The sequence below is a fragment of the Lemur catta genome, chromosome 1 (genome assembly GCF_020740605.2).
Source record: "Lemur catta isolate mLemCat1 chromosome 1, mLemCat1.pri, whole genome shotgun sequence".
NCBI lineage: Eukaryota > Metazoa > Chordata > Mammalia > Primates > Lemuridae > Lemur > Lemur catta.
Window position 1 is genome coordinate 145,279,576 of NC_059128.1, and position 23,908 is coordinate 145,303,483.

The 23,908-nt window shown below is 38.4% G+C and overlaps 1 protein-coding gene across 4 annotated transcripts in view; it reads right to left on the bottom strand.

Moving 5' to 3' along the window:
* GOLGA4 (golgin A4) overlaps positions 1–23,643 on the bottom strand; it is a 118,738-nt gene extending 95,095 nt beyond the window's left edge. Inside the window, exons 1-3 of one of the 4 annotated variants that reach the window (XM_045536762.1) lie at positions 23,196–23,643; positions 11,612–11,701; positions 1,449–1,547 (exon numbers count right to left, since the gene is read on the bottom strand). In XM_045536762.1, coding sequence (XP_045392718.1) covers positions 1,449–1,547; positions 11,612–11,701; positions 23,196–23,267 — 261 coding nt within the window. In that variant the 5' untranslated portion in view covers positions 23,268–23,643. The remainder of the gene's footprint in view (positions 1–1,448; positions 1,548–11,611; positions 11,702–23,195) is intronic. The other 3 variants (XM_045536783.1, XM_045536773.1, XM_045536790.1) reach the window with 3 other exon arrangements.
* Between the last annotated feature and the right edge of the window lie 265 nt (positions 23,644–23,908).

The window sequence follows — 23,908 nt, forward strand, 5'->3', positions numbered from 1 at the left end:
TTGAAGGAAATTCTTAGACAAACAGGAAAACCCTTTTAAAGTATATTTAACTTAAAAGCACACACAAGTTCCCTACCAGATTTGTCTTTAATTGCATTTTTTTCAATCTTTCAACTACAATTTTATTGCCTGCTGAGCACTAAGGAAAAGGCAATTTTTAGAATTGGGGTAAAGAGATGCATTTTTTAAAAAACTGAATTAAGGAAAAGTCAACACCTGGTGAACTCATAATGGAATGAAACACTCACTAATTTTTTATTCTGATATGGGTTTCCCTTTGTTCGATGAGGAGAAATAGCTTTTATCACAAAAAAAATCAAAATTTAAAGAACACTTTTTACTCTTCTTAAATTATTTTTAAATAGTTCTAAAACCTCAGCTTTTATGGTAATAGCATTTTCTACAACAAAATAGGTACTCAATACAAATGACTTTTATGTACTTACAGAAGTGGGCCTAGGAGAAGTTTTTCTTTTTTAAAAAAACATTTTCTATTACTACTACATGAAGCATAAAGCTAAGGCATCACTAGAAATCTCATTTTCACCCTAGTTGCTTACTTTCCTAAAACCAAGTTTAGAATGTAATTTAAGATTGCTACAGGTGGGGTGAAAAGAAAAAAGATTGCTACTGGCCATATACATACCAAGTCTTTACTGGCTACATGGTTTAAGAAATATTCTTTCAACACCAGCTACCTAATAGGTTAAATCAATTCTTATTATTTAGAAAAACCTCAATCCCAGTTCAGTCAGTGTCCAATCTAACATCAAAAGCTAGCCTTCCTGGGCAAACATCTCTAAATTTTAACTTGCTAAATTATGAACTTACCAGATACTTTAAATAGAAAAATATCTACTTTCCCCAAATGAAATTACATATAAGATTCAAAACTGTGAATTCAATCAGTTGAAAACAAATGAGACAATTATTTCTTTTCAGATGTTTAACACAAAAAACTGATAATTACAAAATAAGATGTTATTATTTGCTACAGTAGAATCCACCTACCTATTCAATGTTGCTTAAGTATGGATTTACATAACAATAAATTTTCCCCCAGAAAATGTGAGGCACATCTCAAAATATTCTTGGCCTCTTCCTAACAGTAGAACAGAGATTTCTAGCATTGCATATCGTTTTTTAGTTAACAAGCAAACATTCCCTACTGAGAAAACTTAAGAGTTTAGACTAAGTGAAGGTTGCCTTCACTGTACACATTAGTGAAAATAGTGTTATTTTGTTGCTGTTAAAAAGCCACCAGGAAGCACACCAGCCATCAGATTTCAGCAATTTACTCTCTGATATTTTAGAGCAAGGTTAGCAACAAGACACCGAAGACGCTTTGAGAGATGGTAAGTGATGAGCAACACGAGATTTGCTTCTACAATTGTCAAATTACTTTGCTTCCCCACAAAGGGAATGCAAAAAGCGGTGGAAGGACTCACCACACTGTCACTCTGTGTTTTAGGCTGTATGGAGGAATCCAAAGCAAAGATAGTATACTCAGAGAGAAAAGCAGGCTCTGCTATCATCCCGGCTAGTAGCTGTCTCATTCATTGTAATAAGCAGAGGTATGAAAATAAAACAAATGATGAAAAACAAATCATAATGGCATGTTGTAAAGTGTTTTTACCACACAGCATGCATAACACTATAATGACCATCACCACCACCACCACCATCCCACCCACAGAAATAATAAGCTGCAGAGAAAGGTCAGGAATGGAAGTGAGTTGATAACTTTGGGATTTCAAAGCCCAACTTATAAACAACTTGTTTACTGGCATACAAATGATATATGCAACAGAAACCATGGCACACAGCATGTCTGGCAATTTGGCATAAAAATTCATACCAATAAAAAAAAATATATGAGGGTAAAAGTTTCAGATATGCAAGATAAATAAATTCCAGAGACCGTCTATATAGCATAATGCCTACAACTAACAATACTGTATTGTATACTTAAAATTTTCTAGGAGGGTAGACCTTATGCTAAGTGTTCTTACCAATAATAACAATGATGAAAAAAATAATAATAATGGGCATGGGAGGAAACAGATATGCCCAGGTCCTTGATGGTGGTGATGGTTTCACAGATACATACTTCTCCTCAAACTCATGAAGTTGTATACTTTAAATATGTACAGCTTTTTACATGTCAATCACACCTCAGTAAAGTGGGTTAAAAAAATACATGGTAAAAAACATAAAGCCTTAGTATAGCATCATAAATATTGAGCCATTCATTTTTATATATTCAAAAAGATCGCATGAAAATGTATAGCGATGATAAAACACAAAAAGCTTTAAATAATCATTTATTTGTACTTATACACATTATTTTTCTCCAAAATATATACAGAAATAACTTTTGAAACAGAAATTTATAAGTTTTACAGATAAATTCTATTACACTAGTCCTTTTGGTATGTATTCTCTTCTGTGCTTTAGTTTTCTTTCAGAAACTGTATACTAAAGACCAAAATACTAACATAATCATGAATTAGATGTATAAGAAATTATAATTAAAATAAATTTTTTGATGGGAGAAGTTACATAAATCCACACGTGACAAAACTGCTTAGAACTACACACACACATACAAACAGGATGACTGCATGTAAAACTGCTACAGTGTGTACAAGCTCTGTGGATGTCACAGTTTACCAATGTCAATTTCCTCGTTTGGATAGTGTACTATAATTATACAAGATGTTACTACCGGGGGAAATGGGTGAGGGTATACAGGGTACACCTCTTCCTCAAAAATTTTTAGAACTTCCTATGAATCTATAATTATTTCAAAATAAAAACTTGTAAAAGTGAATCTTTGCAACATTAACTTAGCAGTTAATACATTATGTAATATAGAGTTACATAATATACTATGTGAAGAGGCTGAGACAGGAGGATTACTTGAGCCCAGGTTTCAAGATGAGCCTGGGCAACATAGCGAGACTCCATTTCAAAAAACAAACAAATAATATATATTGTGTAATATATAACAAAGAACTAATATCTGAAAATGTCTGCAAAAGCTTAAGAACACACACTTTCATCTCAGTACTGTAGAGTTATGGATACTAACTAGAGCCTTCACTAACTTTTTTTCTGGTCCTAGTTTAGAGACCATTAATAACTGTGGATAGGAAAAATACTTTTCAGTCTTTTGTCTTATATTAATAACTGGTACTTCTTGGATAGGATTCAAGAATTGACTTTATATTAAATTCTAAATTTAGCAGTATACTAAAATGTCAGGGTTGGGTTTTTGAAAGAGAAATGTGGTCCTGGTTCTTTGGCTCCTTGTTTGGAAGAATTGCAAGAGGGGCTGGTGTGATGGAGTGAACACAGACAGGAAGCAATTCCACACCACAGCTTTCATTGCAGAAAAGAAAGAAAAAAGAAGAAAGCTATACAAAGTGAAAATACATTCCAGAGAGAGGAACGGGTCAGTCTCCATGAGTGGAGAAAGATGTTAAGGACTCCCAGGGCGTTTCCTTTTATTGGCCTGGTCCAGGGGAGGGCTTATGGGAAGTGTGGGATGTTGCCAGATGGTTGATATACATGACTATCGGGTGTTCTGTGTTTTCCTGCAGCCCTTCCCCTGATTGGTCCCCAGCTTCTCCACCCCTAGAAACTGCCCTTCTGGCCTGTATCTGCCACGGCAGATTTGATTCCTGCCTAACATAAAATATGCTAAATGCCTGTTTGGCTCTAGGGAATCATGCCATCCAAGTTTCTACTCTTGCTGAAAATCTTACTCTCCTGGAACTCAGAAAGATCATCCTTAGAATGGATGTTAATTTTAAGTAAAATCCTATAAAAATTCATTCTTCCTAGGCTTCCAAAGTTAATTTTTGAAATAAAGTCACTCTTGTCCAAACTTGTAAACAATTCAAAATTTCATAGGAGTGTATTTGGTCTTAAACTCCTGGCCTCAAGGGATCCTCCCACCTCAGCCTCGCAAAGTGCTAGGATTAACAGATGTGAGCTACCATGCCCCTGTCACACAGGAGCATATTTGAAATTTTAAAAGAAAACCACAAAAGCTGATGTCCAGTATAGAAAAATGACCACCATTTCAAAAGGTGCTGTCAAACCAAAATCTACACTATGGCCCCAGCCCCAGCAAAAGCAAAGTGTATCAAAATTACTGTCTCTTGATAGTCACCTCAAAGCCTAAGAAGTCTTTGTTCCCACTGTTATCCTTGTTATTTGCTTCTTATGCCTGTAGAAGTCTCACAAGCACTGGGTCTCAAATATTGTCACTAAGATTTTATCTCAAATCAATCTCTCTCAAACTCTGTTCAATTTCTAATCCAAATCTTCTAAGGACTTAACTCACCTCTTCTGTGCGGTCCCCCACTGAAGCCATCATTTGAACTAACACTGACTGAAGTTATATGTGTCTGAACATTCATGAAGACTGTTGGCAACTCCTATCAGTTGTGTGTTGAAGGCTTTCAATCTATCCTCCATGTCTCTTACTCTCATATATATACATACACATATATATATTAATATTTATGTATACGGTCATGCATCACTTAACAATGGGGATACATTCTAATAAATGATTTCATTGTTCTGTGAACATCACAGAGTGTACTTACACAAATCTGGATACACTACTACCTAGGCTATATGGTATGGCCTATTGCTCCTACACTACAAACCTATATAGCATGTTACTGTACTGAATATTGTAGGCAATTGTAACACAATGATAAATATTTATCTAAATATATCTAAACACAAAAAAGATACAGTAAAAATACAGTATAAAAGATAAAAAATGGTATACCTGTACAGGACACTTCGAGGACTGGAAGTTGCTCTGGATGAGTGAGTGGTGAGGGAATGTGAAGGCCTAGGACATTAGTGTATCCTTTTATACCAGTAGCAGCAAGCAGTAGGTTTGTTTATACCAGCATCACCACAAACACATAAGTAATGCATTGTGCTACATTACAAAGCAATAGGAATTTTTCAGCTCCATTATAATTTTATGGGACCACTGTTATGTATGCAGTTAACTGTTGACCAAAACTTCAATACGCAGCCCATGACTCTACATGTATTTTATATGTATAATAGACATATTTTTTTGAGACAGGGTCTCATTCTGTCACCCAGGCTGGAGTGTAGTGGCTCATCATAGCTTGCTGCAACCTCAAACTCCTGGGCTCAAGTAATCCTCCGGCCTCTGCCTCCCAAGTGTTGAGACTACAGGTATGCGCCACCACACCTGGCTAATTTTTCTTTTGTAGAGACAAGTCTTGCCCTTGCTCATGCTGGTCTCAAACTCCTGGCCTCAAGCGATCCTCCCCGCTCAGCTTCCCAAAGTGCTAGGATTACAGGCATAAACCACTGTGTCTGGCCTATGTTTTCCTTAATCTCTGGGTCTGTGCTTTTGGTGGGATTACTTAGTATTCTTTTTCAATTCCCTAGTTTTCCCTTTAACTGGAACCAGAAAGAGTTTTATTGTAATTTACATGTTTATATCAGTATTTTTGTTTTCATTTCCAGGATTTTTTTTTTTTTCTTAAGCAGACTCACGCAAGATTTCTAGGATTTCTAATTAGTTCTTTTTCATATCTACCTATTCTAGTTTTGTTTTAGCTTCTTTTTCCCCCATAATTTTCTGCTGTTTTGAAAGAATTATTACTTCATTTGTCTTACTGAAGAAAGTTGTTTTAAAGTCTTTTCCAAGACAGTAGCTCACACCTGTAATCTCAGCATTTTAGGAGGCTGAGGCAGGAGAATCGCTTGAGTCCAGGAGTTCGAGACCAGCCTGGACAATATAGTGAGAAATAAGAAAACTTAGCTGGGCATGGCAGTGCACACCTGTAGTCTCAGCTACTTGGGAGACTAAGGCAGGCGGATCACTTGAGTCCAGAAGTTCAAGGCTACAGTAAGCTATGACTGTGCTACAGTACTCTAGCATAGGCAACAGAGTGTGACCCCGTCTCTAAAAAAAATCTGTTCCAGACTGCTCTCTTATTTTAATTTCATCTGTAATAAATTTATATCCTAATTCCTATTTTACTGGCTGCCTTCTCAGCATTTGTTTCCAAATTTCGATTTACAGGTTCATTTTGAGAAAAGTATTATCTTTCTCCCTCCTCCTGTGCCAATCCCTCCTTTCCACCAATCTGACTCCTAGAACCCCAGTTTGGGTTTCCTACCCTGTGGCAAGACAGGGGTTATGACAAACTCAGTCATTAAGCCAATGTGAGGTTTGATTCAGTTCTTGGTCATAAGGCCTCCCTAAGGACAGCAAGTTTCCCATAATGGGCCACAGAGAGCTCTAGGCAGCAGTTAGCAACAGCTTTTCTCAACCTCCTTTCACCAGCACTAGGAATCCCACATTAGCCCTTAGCTTGTACCACAAGATCTAACTCCCCCACATAGAATACTTCCAGCCCTAAGGCATCCACTATATATAATGAATTAATGTATCTCCTATGTAGCTAGCCTGGTACTAGTTTCATACTATCCTTGGAAGAATTAAGAAAACAGTTATTCAAATCCTTTCCCATGGGGCTTAATTCTCTCACAGAATCCCAATTGAAAAGGGCTGCCTTTGTCCCAATCCTGAGCCCTCCAGAACCAGAGTTTCAGTCCCTCTCAGCCCTGGAGATGTTAACCTTATTTGTGAACCCAGATACAACTCTCAATTCTCTTTTTTTAAGTTTTATTTACTAGTGTGTTTTTGAAACAATAAAGATGCCTTAAGGGTTCTCCAGGTGAGGATTTAGCACATGCCATTGTGATTGATTATTTCTAATATCCAGCAGTCCTTTCCCCAGTGAAAGAGCTTCTTTGAAATTCCTTGAGAAAGTATTATCACTTATTTTCAGTAATTTTTAGATTTCTTTTTACTAATAGGCAACAAAAGCTTGATTGTCATCTCTCATATATAATGCTGAGGAGAAGGACCTAAGAAGTTTAATACCTTAGCAAGGGTATAAAACCTTCTTCCTCCAAGATAGGTGGTCCTGTTTCTATCTTCCCAGACACTGTTAACACATTAACTGCCATATGAGTTATATTTAACTCATGCTAGTTTTGAGCCAGGGGCCTCATGAAGCATATGTAACTCACATGTCTCTTTACCTTGGGAGCCACAAGAACTATTTTTCAAGTTGCATATAACTCACACACAGAAAACAATAAAAAATAACATGTTTTTCATTAAATTAGAAAGGATCATTTTGTTTTTGAAATTTTTATTCCATTTTTATAATAAAAAACCGTGGTCCCAAGGAAAAATTTTTTTCTAGTGTGGCAGACAATGTGTTAAATACAACTGTTAGCAGCAACATTTACTATTTTGATTAAATTAAACTCACTACTTCTTATTTCCAACACTGTATACCTTAAAAAGTATCTGTGATAATATACTCTACAGAAGACAGGATAATAAAATGGTCTACTGCAGCAGCAAATGAGAAAATATGCAGTACAGACTGTGATAAGTCAGTTTGATCAAATTCAAGACCACAAGTCAGGGCTCTATTTTGCCTATATAGCTATTCCTACTACACATAAAGCCTTTAAACAAAAAAAGATAGCAAAAAAGGACAAAGTATCTAACTTTCCCTAGCCCTAATCATCACTGAAAAGATCAATGGTATATAAAGATGGGAAAAAGCATGTATCAGCCCAGGAAACCAGGAAAAAAGATGTAATACAGATTCAAGAAAGTTTTGCTAAGTCCATGACACTTTAGACTTGGGCAAAATAAGTCGGCAAAAATCAGCTTGCCACTCCAATTCTGGGAATACTCAGCATACTCAACATGAAAGTGGAACCAAAAGTTGGTTCTCCAAAAAAAATTAACAAAATTGACAAAACTTTAGCTAGATTGATGGAAGAAAAAAAAAGAAGAGTCATTACTGAAATCAAGAATGAGAGATTACTATCAAATTTGCAGAAATAAAAAGGATTATAAAGCCATCCTATTTTTTTCTTTTTTTTTTTTTAAGTAGAGGTGGGGTCTCGCTCTTGTTCAGGCTGGTCTGAACTCCTGACCTCAACGGATCCTCCCACCTCGGCCTCTGAGAGTGCTAGGATTTCAGGTGAGCCACCTCACCCAGCCTATCCTATGTGTTAAAAGAAAAGGTGTTTGCCTATTTGGGTATGGGCTGATCAGTTTGTAGCCCGAAATTACCTAAAGCTTGATGGTTGTGATTGGCTAAGACTCAGGAGTTGTTACGAAAAAATACATTCCTAATTTAGGCTTTCAGTTTGTTAATGTACTAAATTAGGCTGCAGTTCCTTATGTAGGGACTCAAAGTACAGAGGCAGCCTCAGGCCAAATTTCGTTTAATTTAACATAGGTATGCCAACAAATTAGATAACTTAGATAAAATGGACAAATTCCTAGAAAGACACAAATTACAAAAAGTTAGAAACTCTGAATAGAGCTATAAAAAGTAGAGACTGAATTAGTAATCAAAACACCTCCCACAAAGAAAAGCCCAGGACATGTGGTTTCATTAGTAAATTTTATCAAACATTTAAAGAATACCAATTCTTCACAAACCTCCCAAAAAATATAAGATCTCAAGGAAAGTATTTATATATTCTATACTTCCATACTTTATCAGCTAATTTAAATATACACACCAAGGATAGAGCATATATGCCATTAACTTTGAATGCAAAAATTATACTACGAAATTTTTGTTTATTTTGCTATCAACATCTAAATAAAGGTCTTTTTAAAGTAAAGTATTTGTTTTAAAAAAACCTCATCAGGGCAATTTGAAAGTATCTTTCTGGCCCAGCATGGTGGCTCACGCCTGCAATCCTAAAATTCTGGGAGGCCAAAGCAGGAGGACTACTTGAGCTCAGGAGTTGAGACCAGCCTTGAGCAAGAGCAAGACCCCCGTCTCTACTAAAAAAATAGAAAAATTGGCCAGGTGTGGTGGTGCATTCCTGTAGTCCCAGCTACTTGGGAGGCTAAGATAGGAGGATCACTTGAGCCCGGGAGTTTGAGGTTGCTCTGAGCTAGGCTGACATCACAGCATGGGCCCAAACAACAGAATCTCTGTCTCAAGAAAAAAAAAAAAAAAAAATCATAAAATTTGATTTGTAATATTGAGACTTTCTCCAAATTAACCTATAAACTCAATACAATCCCAATCCTTATAAGTTTGTTTTGTTGTCATTGTTTGTGCTTTATTTTGTTTTGAGTTTGTTTTTGTGGAACTTAAATATCTAATTCTAAAATTTGTAGGGAATATACGGAAAGGAATAATAATAATCAAAACATTCAAAAAGAACCTGGTGGGAGGACTTGCTCTGCTGAGAGCAAGAATTAATATAAAACTATAGTCATTAAGACAGTGCAGTATCAAATCAAAGAAAACAAGGGAAAAGAATAGAGAGCTCAGGAAAAAAGCCACTTAAATATGGACACAGTGTCTGAAAAGAGGTAGTATAGTGAAACAGTGTAGAAAAGATAAGACAACTGGATAGACACACTGTGAGGGATGAAAATTGATCTGTATCTCACATCATATTGAAAAATCCTTTTCGAATAGGCTATAAATCTAAATGTGAAAAGCAAAACAAGATAACATAGGAAAATACTCTCAGGGTAAGAAAAGAATTCTTTAACAAGAAACAAAGAACAATAGCCATAAAATAAAATATAAATAAATTAGAAAGTATGTTAAAACTAAGAATTTCTGTTCATCAAAGGACACAAAAGAATGAAAGGCAAGCCACAGGGTGGAAGAATATATTTAGAAGATATATATCCATTGCTCTACATACTTGCCAGTGCAAGGAAAAAGAAAAATATATATCCAATAAAGAACTCCTATCCATTTTATATAAAAAAATAACTCCTGGCCAGGCACAGTGGCTCACGCCTGTAACCCTAGCACTTTGGGAGGCTGAGGTGGGAGGATCACTTAAGGCCAGGAGTTCAATACCAGACTGAGCAAGACCAAGTCCTCATCTCTAAAAAAATAGAAAAATTAGCTGGACATAGTGGTGTGTACCTGTAGTCCCAACTGCTTGAGAAACTAAGGCAGGAGGATCGCTCAAGTCCAGGAGTTTGAGGTTGGAGTGAGCTATGATGATGCCACAGCACTCTAGCCAGGGAGATAGAGCAAGACCCTGTCATTCATAAATTCATAAATAGATAAATAAATAAATAAATATATAAAGTCTGCAAATCAATAAGAAAAAGATAATCCAATAGAAAAATGGGCAAGAAATTTAAACAAAACACTTCACAAAAGAAGATATCAGGCCGGGCGCAGTGGCTCACGCCTGTAATCCTAGCACTCTGCGAGGCCGAGGCGGGTGGATCGCTCGAGGTCAGGAGTTCGAGACCAGCCTGAGCAAGAGCGAGACCCCGTCTCTACTAAAAAAAATAGAAATTATCTGGCCAACTAAAATATATATAGAAAAAATTAGCTGGGCATGGTGGCGCATGCCTGTAGTCCCAGCTACTCGGGAGGCTGAGGCAGTAGGATCGCTGAAGCCCAGGAGTTTGAGGTTGCTGTGAGCTAGGCTGAGGCCACGGCACTCACTCTAGCCAGGGCAACAAAGCGACACTCTGTCTCCAAAAAAAAAAAAAAAAACAACAAAAGAAGATATCAAATGACCAATAAACCGATGAAAGAAAAATCCTCAATCTTAGTCATCAAATACAAATTAAAATCCTAACAAACGGCCACTACACGCCAACCAGAATGGCTGAAATTAAAAAGATTATCAAGGATGTAGAGCAATTGTAACTTTCATAAACTCCTGGAGGGAATGAAAATTTCTAAAACCACTCCGGAAAACAAGCATCATTATCTTCTAAAGTGTTAAAACTAGGTATGTACTTTGAGTCAGCAATTCTACTCCAAAGTACATACCAACAGAAATGCAAGTACAGGTGTACAAAAAGAAACGTACAATAATGTTCATTGCAGCATAATTCACAACAACCAAAAATTAGAGACAACTCAAATGTTTAACTATAATGTTTAATTTAGAAAGCATACTTAAGTGATAAAACTATAAGGAAAAAGAAGGAAGCAAATACCAAAAATTCAGAGTAGTGGTAATCTTTCAGGGGCAGGTAGGAAGCACTAAAATGCTAGCAGTGTTCCTTTTCTTGACCTGGTGGGACTCACATCATGATAATTCACTGAATTGTACATTTATGCTTTACCCTCTTCTCTGTACTTGTGTTACATTTCACAGGAAAAAAAGTGTTGGAAAAAATGAGTTGTGGTGCCAGCTGCTAGTTACATGGAATCAGTTAAGTTACTTCTCAGTTTCCACTCACTAGCTTGAAAAAAATGATGCTGTGTTACAGTTTAAATTGTTATCAAGTTATTTTGAAAACTTCAAATATTAAATAGAATATATCCTCTCAAATTAAGGTTCTCAACAAAAACACACTTTATAAAACCATAACTACTATTTGCAAAAAAAACAAAGACCAATTATGTTAATAATAAAAACAAAACCTAGAACTTAAATAATGGACCTGTCAAAATAGTTTCCTACTTTGTTATCAACAGCATTACATTTTAGTTAGTTTCTTATAAGGAGTATATTGAAAAAGAAATTCCAAACTTACCTCTTTATTGGGTGTACCTTCATCAAGTTGCTCTGTAAATGAAGATGTCCTGCTCCTAGTTCTTATTGGTGTTGAAGAATTGGAGGAAGCCTAGATTTAAAAAATTATGGCATTCTTAGTCCATGCCCAAAGAATTCAGTGAAAGAAAGGAAAAGAGCAAACACACGAAAAGCAGAAAAGAATAACAAATATAATCAACTAGAAGACCCAGCCTACCTACTGGGTCCTTGGCCTGACTGCCACCAAGTAGGACTATGATCTTTGCTAAATTAACTTTATAGGGCTCTGTGTCTTCATATATAAAAATAGGGCTGTGATGGTAATGTTACAATGATAACATTAAGGGAAACTGAAGCCAGGTGAGGGGTATATAAAAACTCTTGGTACTACCTTTGCAACTTTTCTGTAAATCAAAATTATTCCCAAATTAAAAGTTCATTTTTTAAAAAGGAAAGCTGTCAATGCAACCTTTAAGTTCCCTTCCAGCTCTAACATTCACTACTATGAAGTGCACAGGTAACCAGGACTTCCCTACCTCTCTAATCAAGGGCCTTGCTTTGAGCCTACCTTGAACACTATTGCTGGATACTGAGATGTTAGTCCTTTTAAGCTCTGTAAAGGATAGTCTGACTCCTGTAATGCTCAGTTCAAAAACCCTCAGGAGAAAGAGCCCAGATTTAAACTACGAGTCTGAGGTCTACTCTAAGTGAACTTTATAAAAACAGCCTGAAAAGTATAAAACCTAAACTTCAAGACCCTCCTATACCCATAGCAAAATAGATCTGAACTCATCTACAGATAGAAATGAATGAGTCTTGGTATCTTATCCTTTTGTTGTCACACAGTTCTACATAAAAGGCATTTAATAAATATTTGTCAAATAAATGAGTGAATGAATGAATAAATGGAACTCCGGTTTGTCAAATCTGTGCACATACTGCTGTGGCTAGGCTAGAACTGACAGGTCATGAGGAATAGTGTATATATATATACATATATACACACTCTATACACACACATATATATACATATTTAGTTTACGAAAAACATAACATTTCACATCAAGACAGATGTTCAAAAGATGGTGTTGGGACAACGGCCATTCACATGGAAGGAGAGACACAAATCAGATCCTTACTTCATATTTAAGCTATATTAAATATTTAAGTGGTTTTTTAAATTGAAATACAAAAGGAAAATAAAAGAGTCTATTTCAATAATCTCTGAACAGGAAAGATTTTTATGTCAAAAGCATAAATCAAAGGCTGGGCTCGGTGGCTCACGCCTGTAATCCTAGCACTCTGGGAGGCCAAGACAGGTGGATTGCTCAAGGTCAGGAGTTCGAGACCAGCCTGAGCAAGAGCAAGATCTTGTCTCTACTAAAAATAGAAAGAAATTATCTGGACAGCTAAAAATATACAGAAAAAATTAGCTGGGCATGGTGGCACATGCTTGTAGTCCCAGCTACTGGGGAGACTGAGGTAGAAGAATTGCTTGAGCCCAGGAGTTTGAGGTTGCTGTGAGCTAGGCTGATGCCACGGCACTCTAGCCTGGGCAACAGAGCGAGACTCTGTCTCAAAAAAAAAAAAAGCATAAATCAAAAGGAGCAGTTTAACTGTGAGGAGAGGGAAAGCACCTAAATATACAACAAAAGCTTAATAACCTTTTTTCTATAAATAGCTCTTTTAAGTCCATAAGTTAAAACTCAAAAAACTTACTAACCCAGTCAATCTTCTTTTTATCTGGGGCAGGTAAACTGAGCTCCACCAATCAAACACACCCACATAAGACTTCAGTCATAAATGAGCAATGTGACAAAATACGCAAAATTAAAGTTCATCATTTGGCGAGCATGGAGACGTAACTTCATGCAGCCAAGCAGACATGAACTGTGCACTGGAAGATGCAATGCTGGTGCCAAGCTGAGGCAGCTCCAATATTTTTAGAGTAGTTTCCCCTGTATAGCTGGATGTAGCAATCTGCCCAGACTTTTAGGCCCTCAAGGAAATTCTGTAAGCCACTGAATCTTTTTAATAAATTCCTTTTCTGCTTACCTGGCTACACTAAGCTCTGTTGCTTACAACTAAGAAATCCAATATACACACTCCTTCTAAAAGATAAACCAAAAAAATCAACACATGATAGATGAAATTGGCTATGCAGAGAAGTCACCTAAAGGGATAAGACATCCTCTCCTACCCACGACAAAACAGGAAATTCACAGACGTGGTGGCTCATACCTGTAATCTCAGCACTTTAAGAGGCTGAGGTAGGAAGATCACTTGAGCTCAGAAGTCCGAAATCAGCCTGGGTAACACGGTGAGACCCCATCTCTACAAAAATTTTTTTTAAAAAATTAGCTGGGCATGGTGGTGCATGCCTGTAGTCCCAGCTACTTGGGAGGCTGAGGTGGAGGATTGCTTGAGCCCAGGAGTTTGAGATTACAGATCATTATGATTGTGCCACTGTACTCCATCCTGGATAACAAAGTGAGACTGTCTCAAAAAACAAAACAACCACCACCACAACAACAAAACAGGAAGAGTAAAGGACTTAAAAATATAAACAAGAAAATGGTTGAACATAAAATAAAGCTGAAGTCTTATCAATGATTTAAATGTCTGAAAAATATATGACTAAAAGTTGACATTATGCTTAGAAAATGGGAAGAGAAAGCACAGTCACTGGACAGTGTTTATTCCAGGACTGTGAATAAATCACAAATGTTGAAAGAACATCAAAAATAGCTTTCATTAAAGCTGAGGGAAATTCCATAAACCCTTCCCACACCTAGAGCGATAATTTTAAACCATGCCAGCTTTGAAGGCTGTAGATGCTTCAAAGGCTGCCACTATTGGGGAGGGGGAGTTCCATTTCTATCTATGTACTAACAAATGATTATATGTAAGATCGCCTTTAATAAAAGGGTCACTAAGGGATAAAAAGTTAGAGGAAAGTAATTAGAAAAGTACTATTAGACTAGTAGAAATATCTCTTGACCAACCAACTCTCTGTTGTAATTCCATGGTGTCTAAGAAATCTGTGGGTTATTAATTCAGCTTTCCAAATGTTCAGATGCCAGGAAAAGGTTACCCAGACAGTGACCTTCCAATTGCTTGAAAAGTGTACTCCACTGCAAGTTTTAAAAATTGGCCCTATGTCTTATACCTTGGATTCACGTGAGTCTAATTAGTAACTGAGAGCCTCTTCAGCTCTGGATAAACTAACAAAAATCGAATGATGGGGTTTACAAAGTTAAAGAAGAGGTTCTAAAATACATTGTCCCAAGAAAAATAGTACTATCTGGCAAAACTTGGCTGATGGCTTGTTGGTCTTCCCCTGGAGTTGTAAGAGCAAGGATCACATGAGAGAATGAGACTGTAAAGTATAAACTGCATAAAGAACTAACTGTACTTGAACATTTGTCCCAAGTGCCTGGATCTTTAATGAGCTATCCTCACTTCGAGATATTAAGATCACACCTGTAATCCTGGCACTTTGGGAGGCCAAGGTGGGAGGATCGCTTGAGGTCTGGGGTTCAAGACCAGCCTGAGCAACATAGCAAGACCCCATCTCTACAAAAAAAAATTAAAAATTAGCCAGGCATAGTGGCCCACACCTGTAGTCCCAGCTACTTGGGAGGCTGAGGCAGGAGGATCACTTGAGCCCAGGAGTCTGACACTGTAGGAAGCTATGATCCTGCCACTGCACTCCAGCCCCAGGCAAGAGCGAGAGCTTGCCTCAATAAAAAAAGGATATAGGCCAGGCGAGGTGGCTCATGCCTGTAATCCTAGCCCTCTGAGAAGTCGAGGCGGGTGGATCATTTGAGCTCAGGCGTTCAAGATCAGCCTGAGCAAGAGCGAGACCCCCCTGTCTCTACTAAAAATAGAAAGAAATTATATGGACAACTAAAAATATATATAGAAAAAATTAGCTGGGCATGGTGGCGTATGCCTGTAGTCCCAGCTACTCGGGAAGCTGAGGCAATAGGATTACTTAAGCCCAGGAGTTGGAGGTTGCTGTGAGCTAGGCTGATGCCACGGCACTCACTCTAGCCTGGGCAACAGAGCGAGACTCTGTCTCAAAAAAAAAAAAAAAAAAAAGGATATAAAGGGATTTATGTTCCTTCAAACCAAGCATGGGCTGATTAAGTCTCAAAGCCATAAAAAATCTGAAGTCAGATTTCCAAGCTATTAGCCAAGAAACCTGATGGCTAGATTCAGACTCACGATTAATATTTTATTGCCCACATACTGATTATTAACTGACCACAGGTCTCAATTTCAGTATAAGAAATACCATTTTAGTCATTGTGGTAGGCAGAATTCTAAGATGAACCCAAATGACCCTCACCCTGTAAATATATCATTCCTGTGATTATATTATATAGCAAAAGGGATTTTGAAGGCGTGTTTAAGGTTGCTCATCAGTTGGCCTTGAGTTAATCAAAAGATTACCTTGATGAATCTAACCTAATTACATAAGCTCTTCAAATATGGGTCTAGAGGACAGAGGGCAGAGAGATGCATTCTTGCTGTCCTGAAAGAAACCAAAATGCCTAAGGGGGTACTTGGCAAGGAATGCTGGCAGCCTCTAGGAGCCGAAAGTCAGCAAAAAATGAGGACCTCAGTCCTATAACCAGAAAGGACTGAATTCTACCACAAGCACATGAGCATGGAAGAGGACCTGAGCTCCAGACGAGAATGCAGCCTGGACAACAGCTTGATTTTAGCCTTGCCGGACACTGAGCAGAGAACCCAGTCACACCATGCCATACTTCTGAGGTACAGAAGTGTAAAATAATAACTGAGTTATTAAGCACTAAGGTTGTGGTAACTGGTTATGCAACATTATAAAACTAATACAGTCACCTTTAGGAATAAGCCTTGAATGCCTTGTCCCTATACCATGACTTTTCAACATCCATGAAGACTCTACTCAGACCCTGACCCTCTCCAGAAATGCCTTCCTCTATGCAGTCAGAACACCCTGTACACACCACCATCACACTGAAAGTACCTGTCTCTGAACCCCACGGTCCAGGGACTGTAACTACCTTTAAGGCAAATGCAGCAAATGCCGCATCCAGCATAGCACCTTGGAGGCACTGTTAAATAAATAAATGCTCTACAATTACAAATGCTTTCAAATACATTATCGCCTTTGATCCTCTCAACCAACCTGAAAGGTAAGCAGGACAGATATTATCATTCCCAATTTCCTGATGAGAATATAAGATGCTCAGTATGCTCACATGGCTTGCCCAAGTTGCATACTACAGGATCCAGGTTAGCACACAGGTCTTCTGATGCCCTCACCCATTTCTCCATTATTCTTTTTTTTTTTTTTGTTCCTACAAGTTCAGAGAAAATTCACCAGTCATAAACTACAGAAATGATTCCTGAAAGTAGTATTCGCCAGTATTCTTCAGATCACTGTTTCTCAAACTTTTTTCCCTGACTCAAAGTAAAAATAATTAATACCACCCAATTTACCTAGGGACACCTCTAAAACAAGTCTTACAGAACAACTTTTATGACATGAAATACTGTATTTCCTGACCTAATTTATTTTTTCACTTAAAAAAAAAGCTGCTCAATCCACTGATTTTACAACCCACTTGAACTACTTTCACTATACCACGTTACATCTGAAAGAACAATGTTGATAAACATGTCTAGTAACTCTTAAATCTAGAATACATCAAATATATTTAATGAATTTTAATTATACAAAAACAGAAATTAAAAAACATAAATCCCAGGTTGAACACTACAATCTAAAGATAACACAATTTTGGATATTCATAATACTGGGAAGTTCCATATTAAAGTCAAAACTATGTTACTCTAATTTGCTTCCATTAGGAGATGTATTATCTGGGAATTTCATGGAAAGAATCATTCAAAATAGTGGAATTGCTAGAGATATATAGATATATATCTACAAAGTTCTTCAGCCATCATGAGGCTTAACCATTTTAAATGTACAATTTTCTGAAACCAATTAACTAATTCCAGTTTTCTAAGATAAAAGGAAACTGAATATAATTTAATGTTTTCTAGGTCAGTTGTCACTCCTGTCCATATGCTACTTATAGCAAGTCTTCTGCTCCATTCTGGCCTATTACTAGTTTAGAAACTAGATAACTATATTATTAGAATCACAGATAAAGTAAGCATGAGAAAGCTCTAAATGAAAGATTTTTTAGTTTTCTTATAACTTACATTAGCTACAGAATGTGAAGTTGGTGATATTAACATTTTGGGCTGCTTACAGGCCTTTTGACATATTTCCTGGTTTTTCAGTTATGTCCCAAATAAGTAAGATGTTACTCTTGCACAAGCATAACAAATAATCTGGTTCAATTCACTCTTTTTCTCTCCCACACCTATGAATAATCAGTGATGGCAGGGATACAGCCATTGAATCCTCATCACAGCACTGCTGAAAGTCACTGTCAAATCAATTTGACATCCCAGCTCTGAAAGAATGGTCAAAGTAACTTGGGGTTAATTCTTTACATAAACCTTTATATTTTAGGTATCAAAATTATTAGAACTTTTCATCATGTCTTTAATAAAGTACCTTCTGATTTAAATGTTCTCTCTGGGAGTTATGCTTTCCCCAGTTTCAAGACTGTGACTGGCTTCTTTGCCCCTTTTTTGTTTTCCATTCTGTTGCCCCTTTCCCCTCCCTTCCTAATGCCCCCATCCCAGGGAGAAGATTGAGACTAACTATTTAGTAAACATAAATTTACAATAAGGCTATGTCCCTTCAGAAAGGGACTCTGCTATCTGTGGAATTCTTTGCTGTTTGCTTATGTTTTGTAAATTTCTACCACATAATCTATTATTTTGGAGCCCCACTCTGCAAGAGTGATGATTCTGCAGGCTTAAAATGGGGCCCACATGTTGCTTTAATTTTTCTCATTGTGGTAAAATACACATAACATACATTTTACCATTTTAAATATTTTTAGGTGTATAGTTGAGTGGCATGAAGTACATTTACACTATTGTACAACCACCACCACCATCTGCCTCCTGAAGTTTTTCATCTTCCCAAACTGAAACTCTGTACAGACTAAACAACTCCCCATTCTTCTCTCCCTTCAGCCCTTGGCAACCACTATTCCATTTTCTGTTTCTATGAATGTGAATACTCTAGGTACCTCATTTAAGTGGAATCATATAATATATGTCCTTTTGTATCTGTTTTAAAGTTTAAGTTTTACAAATATTTGAAAAAGGCTAAAATTGTTTTAAAATATTTTATTCATGTACTACAGATATCCCAAGAAATTACAATGCTTATATTACTTCTTAATGTTTCTTTTATCAAGTTAGTGCTGTAAGAAGTTTAAAAATCCAAAACAGATATTTGTTGCTTAAAAAATAATATTAAGTGAAACTTAATTTGAAACTTTTTAAACTATTTTTAATTAGTTACTAGGCTTTACTTTATCACTGAAGTTGGGCAAATGATTACTTAAAATAATATCCACCTAGGCCAGGCATGGTAGCTCACACCTGTAATCTCAGCACTTTGAGAGGCTGAGGCAAGAGGATCACTTGAGGCCATGAATTTGAGACCAGCCTGAGTGACATAGTGAGAACTTGTCTCTATGAAAAATAGAAAAATCAGCCAGGCAGGGTGGCATGCACCTCTAGTCCCAGCTACTTGGGAGGCTAAGGCAGGAAGAACGTTTGAACCCAGCTCAGGAATTTGAGGCTGCAGTGAGCTATGATGATGCCACTACACTCTATCTAGCCTGGGCAACACGACAAGACCCTGTCTCAAAAAATTAATTAATTAATTACATTTAAAGTAATAATAATATCCATCAAGGAAGAATATTAGCATCAACCAAACAGAAGTGATTGTGAAATCCTAGCCACTCAGGAGACTGAGTAAAGGATCACTTGAGGCCAGGAGGTTCAAGGCTGCAGTGAGCCATGACTGTGCCACTGCTCCCCAGCCCTGTGACCAAGAAAGACCCCATCTCTAAAAAAAGAAAGAAAGAAAAGATATGATTGGGGGATTATTAGAAGGCTGTCTTGTTTTTGTTAAATGCTTTTAAAACCTTAAAGGACTCTATACAATATCACTATTACTATTGCTGGAAAGTTTTGCAAATATTGTGATACAAATGTTTGATTTATCTGATAAGTATCTATATGTGACAACTCACTCTAGTTGAAACAAACCTGTCAGGCAATCTCACTTATGGAAAGCAAGCTAAGAACCAGGAAATGTGCACACAAAGGCCTCTGAAAACTCAAAATAAATGTCTCAAAATTTGTGTTAATACACTAAAATGCACTAAAGAATCCCTCAGGTACTTGCCCTTACATTATACAAAATTTTAGAAGTTTACCTATCTTGTTTCTAAGCCCACAACTGTTCAAAAGCAAGAAAAAGAAAGATATACGGCAGATAGCAAGAAGGGTTATGAAACAACTACAAAAAGTAGACCAAGAACAAATGAACAAATTTTCTTAAGTGGGTAAAAGCTAACTGCCTTTCACACCTCATTAAATCCTTGAGGGCATGCCGCCTTCACAAAATTATACTCAAAAGTGATAATCCTGAGTCATCAAGATATTATTACAAATTTAAGATCTTTTCCTTAGGAAAACAAGGATATGTATAATTTGTTGCAAAAGGAATGTCATCAAAAAGCTTTTCTTATTTTTTTAATTCATGCATAAAAAAAATCCTTAATTCTCTGAAAACAATAATCTAGAACGTTTCATTCCTAAAAGGTTATGAATAGCTAAAGATCTGGAACCAGAAGAGAATTAGGTTTCTATCAGTAATCACTAACAACTTACTTTTGAGTTCTGGATAAATATACATATTACCCAAAAGGATTATTTTAAATTTTTGTACACAAAGTGACTTTATTTGATCCAGATGCACTGTCTCACCAGAAGCATTAAGCTATAGAAACTGAAAGCTCTTATATCTTAGTTTGTAACTAGCTTTATTATTACTAAAAACAACAACCTCTTTGTTAATGCACAAAAGTAATTCATTTTCATCAAGATAAACTAAACATTACAAATAAGAAAAAGCACACGCAATAACTTACCAGCACCTTAGAGTACATCCTTCTTAAACTATTTTCACTATATGTGTGCATAAATATACTTTATACATATTCTTGCCCACAAAACTGGTATCACATTTTTTTTTATTTTTTTATTTATTTTTTTTTTTTGAGACAGAGTCTCGCTCTGTTGCCCAGGCTAGAGTGCCGTGGTATCAGCCTAGCTCACAGCAACCTCAAACTCCTGGGCTCAAGCAATCCTCCTGCCTCAGCCTCCCGAGTAGCTGGGACTACAGGCATGTGCCACCATGCCCAGCTAATTTTTTCTATATATATTTTTTAGTTGTCCATATAATTTCTTTTTACTTTTAGTAGAGATGGGGTCTTGCTCTTGCTCAGGCTGGTCTCGAGCTCCTGAGCTCAAACGATCCACCCATCTCGGCCTCCCAGAGTGGGATCACATTTTACATGCTGCTTTTAATCTGTCTTTTAACACAAATATCTTTCTGTGATAATACTTTTCTATGGGCTCTAACACTAGCTGTGTAACATTAGGCAAGTTTCTTAACCTCTCTGAGATTCATTCCTTCATCTATAAGAGAAGAATCACAGTAGTATCTACCTCACTGGTTTACATGGGATTAAATAAAATAATCTGTGTAAAGTATTAAGCAAAATACCTGGCAAATAGTAAGGACCCAAAAAATAGTGACCTTTTTGGCTGGGAGCAGTGGCACACAGGTATAGTCCTAGCTACTGGGGATGCTGAGGCAGGAGGATCACTTGAACCCAAAAGTTGGAGGTTGCAATGAGCTATGATATGCCACTGCACTCTAGCCCAGGCAACAGAGCAAAACCCTGTCTCAAAAATAACTAATTAATATAAGATGTTAACCTTTTTTATGGCTGCATAAAATAACCAACTGCCTGATACAGTTTATTTATCCAATTCTCTATTGTTGAACTTTTAGCTAATTTTTTACCAATTAAAACAATGCTGAAATGAAAATCCATGTAGCTAAATCTTCAATACATCCTAAATTTTCTTAGAATAAATTTCTAGAAGTGGAATCTCGGCTCAATGATATTTTATACATTCCCAAACATAAGTGCCTTACATTCACTAACATGCCCATTTCCCCACATTCCTCACCTATGCCTCACTTTTAACGTTTCTCTGTTTCTTAAATAAGAGTGTTTTGTAAAGGTAAAAAAGACTGTAGTAGGGTATGAAAAGTACAATTTTTACTACTTAAACTTCAATCACCATTTACACTTTACACAAGGGAACAGGCAAGCTTTCAGTGTCACATTCTGATGTTTTTCTCAAGCACGATGTTTTACTCTACAAGAGCTTTAAATTGAAAAATAATAGCTTCAATTTATAGTTTTGGAATAAACTCGATGCAATAGTTATTTACAAGATAAATGTTACATTAAAAAATTAGAAACACCTCCTATAATAATTAGTCAAAACTCAGCCTTTCTTGCAACCACAAGCAAAGACCAGAAACCCTAAAATTAAGAGAGAGATTTATTTGCTTAATCTGTTGAGAGTCGGAAAGGCTGGGAAGAATTTCTGCAGAAGCCCTCACCTTCGCTGTTTTAGTTAGACCTTGTGCTGCCAGCACTTGAACACATTCAGTAAGCGCTCAGGAAACTGTTTCTTTAATTTAACACTATTAACACGCCCCTTTTTCCCTGGAAACTTTTCCTGAAACAACAGCATTCCTGAAAAACAAACGTAACCGTGTTCTCAGAGCAGCAAGACTTTTTAAAACGCGTAAGCAGGGATGTGGACAGGCACAGTGCTCGTAGGGCTTCACAGTGTCTGCCCCTCCGCCTGTCCGGGATCAACCAAGTTATGCGAAGTGCCCAACTCGTGACAGCCTCGGGCGCTGGGCGCGGAGCGCTGGACTCTAGCCACGCAGCCACCTCTTCCAAGTCCCACCGCGCCTGCAAGTAGCCTGGCCCAGAATGGCTCGACCCCAGCACTCACCCCTAAACCAGGGTTTGGACTGAGGAGACTTCCGTCCGGAGTCAGTCCTGCCGGATCCTGGCCATTCCATACTCAATTTCAGGTTGGGCATGGGAGAAGGGACACCTCGATTACAGGTCAACTATCACAAGGGACCTGGGTTTTCCCACCTCGCCCTCACTCTCGTTTGAAGTCTCTGATGGGTGGGGGGAACCTCCTATATGGGTCAGAAATCACCCAAGTTTGGAGCCTCACGTTCATCCAAACTCAGGTCCGGGGCGGACACCCGGGAAAAACTCTTAACAGAGATCAGATGTCACGATGGATTCAGCCACCCCCATCAACTCGTTTCTGGATGGAGTTAGGGAATAGGAGAATCTGGGTCAGGAGTCGCAGAGGACCTTGGCCGCCCAGAGCTCATTCCTGGTCTGGAGTTTGGGAAGAGTCCTCAAGTTAGAGGTCAAAGGTCACGGAAGAACTGCGCTCCTCCAGCCCCCGGGCCGGTTTCGGGGGTGTGGGGAACTCGGGGAGGAGAGCGGCGGCCATCGTACCTGAGTAGGCACCAGCGCCTGCTGGAGCTGCTGCTGCTCCTCGCTGATCTTTTGCTTCAGTTTCTTGAACATGGCGCAGCGCGGGGTCCTGAGTATCAATGAGACCTGAGGGGCAAGAGCCCGGGGTGTCCCGGCCGCGGCGGCGACAGCGGCTTCTCTACACCAGGGACAGCTGGGGCCCAGCCTCGCCGCCTCCTCCTTGCGCTTGCGGGCGAGTGTGGACACTCGTCCTGCGGGTGTCGGCGTCGCCGCCGCCGCGTCTCTTTCTTCCGGGTGCCCCTGGCTGCCCTCGGCCCCCCATCCAGCCCCGGCAGCGGCGGCGGCGGCGGCGGCGACAACGGCAGCAGGTGAACGGCGCGCCAAGGGCGCCTGCGCGGCCTACGTGGAGCTCACGGAGAGAGCGCTACGGAGCGCCGCAGGGAACAGCGCCGCCTCGGCGCCGGCACATGCGCTCTGGGGCCGTCTCCCCGGCGCAGGGCCATTGGAGGAAGGCGCAGGATTGGCTAAACTTGCTGCGTGCGGAGGTGTCCCTGGCGGCTCAGAGCCGTAGCGAGGGCTGGTCTGCGCACTGCGCTGACTGTCGCCTGGTCTTTGGCGCTGCGACGTTAGGCGGGGAGAATGCTGCTCCTACTGAGGGCGGCAGTGAGGGCGGGCCCGCGGCTAGGAACGGGGCTCAGCGTCCAGGATGGGGGAAAGAAGGATCCAGGGAACGT